Genomic DNA, 7,304 nt, shown 5'->3' on the forward strand with positions numbered 1-7,304 from the left:
GTAATTTCCTGTCGTCACAAGTTAGATTTAATATATGGATGATATCAGAGAGGGTTTTAAACGTCTGCTGTTAAAGAAAACAACTTTTCATGCAACATTTAACCCTGAAGCAGCTGCAGATACTGATGAACACGCGTGTAGATTTACAGGTTTTAACAGTTTTAAGGAAGTTTTACAAATTTAAACATTTTAGGCTGATTGAAGTTTTTCAAACTCATTGAATTTAGATTTTTCTGCTTTTTCAGGCCGACAAAATAAATAAACAAAGAATTCAGTAGAAACAGCATTTAGATCATGTTGGGAAATGTTGTATTTTCTATTAAGTAACTAAAGTGGAAACTCAAGTTGATTTCCTTAAAAAAACTTCAATAAAACTTGCAGAAAATACAATTGAACAGCTACCACAATAAATAAAATATGAGAAACTCAAACTCAGGCTTGTTTTTGGTTTGGGTCGTGAGGATTCGTGACATCTCTGACCCTCTGATGTGTTGTTTTCCCGTCAGGACCTGAAGGATGTAGGTCGTAACCAGCCTCTGGACACCGCGCTGCTGCCGGAGAACCGCGGCAAGAACCGATACAACAACATCCTGCCCTGTGAGTGAGACAGCTCTGTTTCTAATCATTATTTTATTATATTTTTATTTATTTATTTGCACATTAAACAAATACAAATACATATGCTCAGCATTGCATGAATTCAAAGTGAAACGCTGATCAAAGATCTCAAGCAAGATACACTAAACTACATTAAATAAGAATAATGAGGGATAGAAAAGCTTCTACATAATAAAGAATTATTTACATTCATGATATTGAAGAGTGTTCCTAATATTTTGCCCCCATCGTGTACATTAATTGGGTGGACAAAATATTGGGAATAATTCAATATAATACACTCCAGTACAGCAACAATCACCCACTACAACCTGAAAATGTATGAGCTTTGTAAAAGTAGAGTGTTTTAGATTGCACAGGTGTTCTTACAACAACAACAACAAAAACAGAATATACTTATGAGTTTATTAATAGATAAACTGTTAAATGAAGAAAGAAAGAAAGAACTACTGATTCTGTACAATTTGTCCAAACTTTAGCCACAACTACATACAAGATAAGAAAAATTATTGTATTTAAAACTCTTTTTCAGGAAGCCTTTAATATATTTTAAAGTAAATGTTTGGACTGGTCTCTGGTCTGTTTCTGTCGTGTTCAGATGACTCGACGAGGGTGAAGCTGTCGTACGTGGATGATGATCCCTGCTCCGACTACATCAACGCCAGCTACATTCCTGTAAGATCCGCACGCTGCGCTGACGAAACATGTTTTAAATGAACATTGAATAAACATTTACTTAAGTACTGTCCTGTATAGTACGATTATGAGTTATTTATGCTTAACGTGAGTATTTCAGTTTAGTTCAGAGAAAAATGTTGTACTTTTTACTAACCATTACTTTCATTATTGGTTAATCTTCAGACTATTTTTTTGATTAATCAATTAATCGTTTTAGCTGTAAAATGTCAGAAATAGTGAAAAATGTTCGTTATGATTCCCCTCAGCATTAAATCCTCACATTTAAGAAACTGGAAATGGCGAATATTTTGCATTTCTGCTTTAAAAAGTGATTGAATTATTATTCGATTATTAAAAAAGTTTCAGATTAATTTTCTGTCAATCAACTAATTGATTAATCGACTAATCATTGTAGCTCTACTTTTTACTGTGCTACATTTATTTCACCGCTGCAGTTAGAAGCTACTTTTCAGATCAATATTTTATATGTGAATTGATCAGTTTATAAAATATGCAGTTATAGATTAGACTATTCAACAGTATAATTTGTTAAAAGTAGCTCTAACTTATGTGTATATATGTATTATACACACAATGCAGACAATAAGCAGCAACAAGAAGAATAAATATAGAAAAATGAAGTTCTGAGCTGTGTGAGGAACCAACAGGCAGTTAGTATTAGTATTAGTATTAAGAGTATTTATTGTTTTGCATATAGGCTGTTTCTCCTCCGACATGTCGTGATGTGTGTGACTGCGTGTTTCAGGGTAATAACTTCCGTCGGGAGTACATCGCCACGCAGGGTCCTCTGCCGGGAACTAAAGACGACTTCTGGAAGATGGTCTGGGAGCAGAACGTCCACAACATCGTGATGGTGACCCAGTGTGTGGAGAAAGGCAGGGTAGGTGGACGAGCATCATCTGTTTCTCTGTGGTAGTGGTTTGGGAGTGGAATAATACTTCTGTCTTCTCCCTATACACCATTAAAGAGGCCATATTGATTTTCTGTTATTTATATACTGTTATGAAGTCAGATATCTATACTGCACATAGTCAAAGTTCCAAAACTTGAGTTGAACGTATGTAGAAATGCTCCCTGCAAGTCAAAAGTCAGGGCTGAACGCTTCGTTTGCAAGGTTTTTTTCTACAAGCCAACATCAGCTTGTCTGCAAGAAACGGCTGTCCGTTCTGTAGCCTTGGTTGCTAAGGTTGTTGCTAAGGTTTTTCCATGTGTTGTTTGCATTGTCCACTCATATTTCAGATCTGATTTTAGCTTGAACATGTATTTGAGACGTTGACATTTGAAGTGAAGAACGAGAAAAGTAGTGAAATGCTACTACTGCAGTTTGTTGCATGGTTTGTTGACCAATCAGAACAGAGTGGGCTCATCAGGAGGCGGGGCCTTAAAGAGACAGGAAGTAAAACGGCCTGTTTCAGACAGAGGCTGAACTGAGGGGCTGCATAAAGGACCAGTAGAAGATAAATAAGGAGTTTTTAACTGTAAATCATGCAAAGATATTCTAGCAGAGCCCCAGAATATAAATATAGAGCTGGAAATGACATCAAGTCCATATAAAGTATTTATAACTACAGTTTAAGTTAAATAGAGAGAGAACATTAACAGTAATTCGCAGGTTTTGGCGTTTTTGTATTAACAGACACTTTTGGAGTATTTGTGAAGGTAATGACACACACAATTTTAACTTTTAAAACTTGTGTGTGTTGAGGTATTAAAGCCACCTAAAAGTGTTTCTTGAGTTTTCTGAACTAAAACAGATCAGTCAGTAAGATTATTACTGCTTCTTCCATTCTCTATAGTACCAAACTTTATTTAAATGTTGTTTTATGTCTCTTTTTCTAGCGTAGTTGTTCAGTTATACGTCTTCTCTGTCTTCAGGTGAAGTGTGATCACTACTGGCCGTTTGACCAGGACCCTCTGTACTACGGAGACCTGATCGTCCAGATGCTGTCGGAGTCTGTTCTGCCGGAGTGGACCATCCGAGAGTTCAAGATCTGCAGCGTACTGAACTCATCATTTTATCATTTAAACATTTTATTATTTAGTTTTCAGTGAGTCATACTGAACAAAGCAGCATATATGAGGCGAGGCGAGTTTATTAGTGTAGCACATTTCAACTACAAGGCAAAGAGCTTTACATAAAACGTTAAAAGCATTTAAGACAAAGTGCAAAAGAAATACATTATAAAAGGATTTAAATACAGTTAAAATAGTTATTGAAGAGTTAAGAGAATAGAAAATAGAATAAGACATAACATACGAGGATAAAACAAGTTGAGCAACAAGTTTTTCCAAATCCTGCTGAGACTTAAGTCCTTTAATCCTCGCGTCCTTGTGTGTTTATCAGGAGGAACAGCTGAGCTTCACCCGCCTGGTGCGTCAGTTTCACTACACCGTGTGGCCCGATCACGGAGTCCCAGAGACCACGCAGTCCCTCATCCAGTTCGTCCGGACGGTCAGAGACTACGTCAACAGGACTCCTGGATCTGGACCCACAGTGGTCCACTGCAGGTACACAATGAATTCGGTAACCATGGTGATGTGCTTTGTTTACAACTACAACAACAGAACGTTTTTTTAATTCATTACGGCTCTGAGTCACACCTCTGACTGGCTTCCTCTCCATTGCAACAGCAGCTGAGGATCATGGGTATTGTAGTATTTAGAGCCGTCCATCAAACTGGCAGAATAATTAATAATTTAAACTGATGGTCAGAACATAAACATATATGATGGTTACATTATCCAGTAGAGCCCTGAGTTTCTATGTTCTTTAACGTTTCCTAAATGTTACAGAACATAACGAAATGTTTGAAGAAAACTCCACACGGTAGTTTTAAGCAGTGTCTTATTTCCTCTTATTTCTCAAGAAATTTGTTCGGACAGCGAGAGACAGAGCCTGAGAGCGTATGTCTCACGCAAAAAAACAATATTAAATCGAGAGCACAAATTAGCTTTCTTTTGTCTCTATGACACCTCTGAGCCTCCGTAGCAACATGAATGTCAGAACCCAGTTTCATCTTAATCCATCTAATACATATTTCAGTCTGGAACAAAGTGATGGGGGGGGGTCACACTTCTAACATGCTAACATGCTAACACACCTTCACACTACTGCTGAATATTTGTACATGTTAAATTATGTGTTTTGTAACTGTAGTTTGGTGTGTGTGTGTGTGTGTGTGTGTGTGCGTGTGTGCGTGTGTCAGTGCTGGTGTGGGTCGAACAGGGACCTTCATCGTTCTGGATCGTGTGCTGCAGCAGATGGACACCAAGGACTCGCTGGATATCTACGGCTCCGTGTTTGACCTGCGTCTTCACCGATCGCACATGGTGCAGACTGAGGTAGGACCGACCACGCTGAGAGCACGATGAGTGTGTGTGTGTGTGTGTGTGTGTGTGTGTGTGTGTGTGTGTGTGATACAGGAGCAACATTATAAGCACTGTTGGAAAGTAACTAAGTACATTTACTGTACATTTACTCCACTACATTTATTTTACAGTTTTAGTTACTGGTTATGTTTCAGATTAAAATTTTACATAAAGTAACGTAATAATGAGCTGATAAATTATACTGCATTGTTAAAAATTAAACCAGTGGTTCCCAAACTGTTTGGCTTGTGGCCCTTTACCTAAATTCATTGTGTATTTGTGTCTCTTTGTCATGTTTCAGATGTCTCTGAGTTGTTTGCAGTTCCACCAAAGAGACATTTCCCCTCAAATGGTTTCAAATAAATAACAGTTTGAGGCCCAAAGAGGCAAAACTCTGCAATATTTCACAAAAATGCAAAGATTAAAGAAAAGTCCTGAAAAATTAGTCCAAATATATGTAGCAGAATGTTTTTTCCTTCTTTGCCACCCAAATCTATCATCTCAAGACGTCTCAGATTTATCTTGTGACCCTTATAAAGCCATTCAAACAATCTCCACCTGGAGCAGCTACATCAATAAAATGCTGCTTATTTATTGACTCATCAGTATTAATAATGTACTTTATTAAATTTATTTAACTTATCAGTCACAGCTCGATTTTCTGCAAAACGAGTACGAGTACTTTAAGTAAATGTAGCTGGTAATACTTCTATACTTTTACTTAAAGGTGCAGTGTGCAGAATTTAGTAGCATCTAGCGGAACAGACTTGGCAGAAATGGAATATAATATTCATACGTATGTTTTAATTAGTGTTTAATCACCTGAAAATAAGAACCATTGTGTTTTCGTTACCGTAGAATGAGCCCTTTATATCTACACAGGGAGCGGGTCCACGGAGGCAGCCATGTTTCTACAGTAGCCCAGAACGGACAAACCAAACATTTTTCACAAGCTTCGCGGCCAACATAACTTCACACCGCCACCACATATTCCTTTTTACTGGGAAATACGTCACAACACAACAGCTAAAGACGCTCTAACTTTCACTGTGACTTTAAGGAGTTTAGGGAGCAGAGTTTATTGAACTTTTATTGTGTAAAAACCATATTCGGCACAAATTATTACTCAAAGCGTAGTATTTTTATATGTCTTAAAACATGTCTGGACTTAATAGATCATCATAACAGTTCACTTGACTAATTGTTGCAGCTTTAATGTAGCGCAGTAATAACTGTGTTAATAGTGTAAATTAGGATAAAGTGGAAATACTCAAGTACCTCATAATTGTACTTGCATCTAGTACTTGAGTGGATGTACGTACTAACTTTCCACAGCTTGGTTTCAGTTAGTTTATTTGTTGTAACGCTGTTTCCTCTCCTCCTCTCTGTCGTCTCAGTGTCAGTACGCGTACCTCCACCAGTGCGTACGCGACGTGCTGCGAGCGAGGAAGCTGCGCAGCGAGCAGGAGAACCTCCTCTACCCCATCTACGAAAATGTGAACTACACCGGCCAGAGAGGTGAGTGAGTCTCATCATCATCATCATCATCATCATCATCATCATCATCATCGTCGGGTTTCTCTGCTCCAGTCAGACCCGCAGCTCTTTAATCCATGACCCGGAGCTGCGTTTTTTTCAGACATTAGATTTAAATATATCTGACCGTGGAAGATACTGATCCTCTGTGTTTGTGTGTTGTTTCGACCCACAGAGACGCTGTGCACCAGACGTTAAAGATTGTATTGACTACTGAGACATATGTTGAGCACTACAGGGAATTTTTATTTTTCTATCACTGTTTATATTTTCATTTACAGATATTTCTAAATAGAGAAAACTATATAATTATTTATGCATCTAACGTGTACATATGCTGACATCATATCTGTATGTGTTTGTATATATTTTGCCCCAATATTTCTATAACAGCTGCTTTTTAAGTTAAGTATTGTTATTGTGTTTTAGAAGATATATATAATATTTGCACATTGCAGTTATGTTAAATGATAGAAAATAATAAAGTCTGTAGTGCTTTTTTTTTGGAAAGTGATTCATAATGCATGGATGGATTTCTGAAAGGGCCTCCAGGGGCCTCCAGGGGGTCTCCAGGGGCCTCCAGGGGCCCAGGATCAGGGGCCCAGGATCAGGGGCCCCCGAAGCCAAAAAAGTCTGATTAGTAACAAACCTGCTGATTCATGCAGAAACTTTATAGTAATTATAAGCTGCATCATAAGGGTTAATTACTAGTCTGCATTGTTTTGTATTAGTGCACAGAAAGGAATGTTTTAACGATCAGAGTGACTTTTAGATAAGCAGAAGCTGCACCTGACTCAAACTGGTTTTTTACGGAGGTTGTTACTGGTGAATGCGTAGCTGTAGCGCTGGGAGAAGGGCTGCGACAGATTACACTGACATGTCGGTGTTATTTTTTGTCTTCTGTCCTTTATTTTTTGCAATATATACTTTTTATTATTATTCCATTACATCAAACTGTAGATACTATAAGCCAGAAGTCAACAATTAGGTTCAACCATGGGACAGTTTTTCCAGGATTTTTCATTGCGGGGTCGTTAACTGGTGCAGTGGAAATGTAGGCCTTTATGTTTTGTTTATTTCTT

The 7,304-nt window shown here is 37.8% G+C and overlaps 1 protein-coding gene across 1 annotated transcript in view; it reads left to right on the forward strand.

The window, feature by feature from the left end:
* LOC121897263 (receptor-type tyrosine-protein phosphatase beta-like) overlaps window positions 1-6,791 on the forward strand; it is a 50,594-nt gene extending 43,803 nt beyond the window's left edge. Inside the window, exons 28-35 of the mRNA XM_042411656.1 lie at window positions 507-597; window positions 1,217-1,293; window positions 2,063-2,197; window positions 3,193-3,315; window positions 3,662-3,825; window positions 4,524-4,659; window positions 6,084-6,204; window positions 6,398-6,791. Coding sequence (XP_042267590.1) covers window positions 507-597; window positions 1,217-1,293; window positions 2,063-2,197; window positions 3,193-3,315; window positions 3,662-3,825; window positions 4,524-4,659; window positions 6,084-6,204; window positions 6,398-6,420 — 870 coding nt within the window. The 3' untranslated portion in view covers window positions 6,421-6,791. The remainder of the gene's footprint in view (window positions 1-506; window positions 598-1,216; window positions 1,294-2,062; window positions 2,198-3,192; window positions 3,316-3,661; window positions 3,826-4,523; window positions 4,660-6,083; window positions 6,205-6,397) is intronic.
* Window positions 6,792-7,304: the final 513 nt, after the last annotated feature.

This window comes from Thunnus maccoyii, chromosome 5 (assembly GCF_910596095.1).
Source record: "Thunnus maccoyii chromosome 5, fThuMac1.1, whole genome shotgun sequence".
Taxonomy (NCBI): Eukaryota; Metazoa; Chordata; class Actinopteri; order Scombriformes; family Scombridae; genus Thunnus; species Thunnus maccoyii.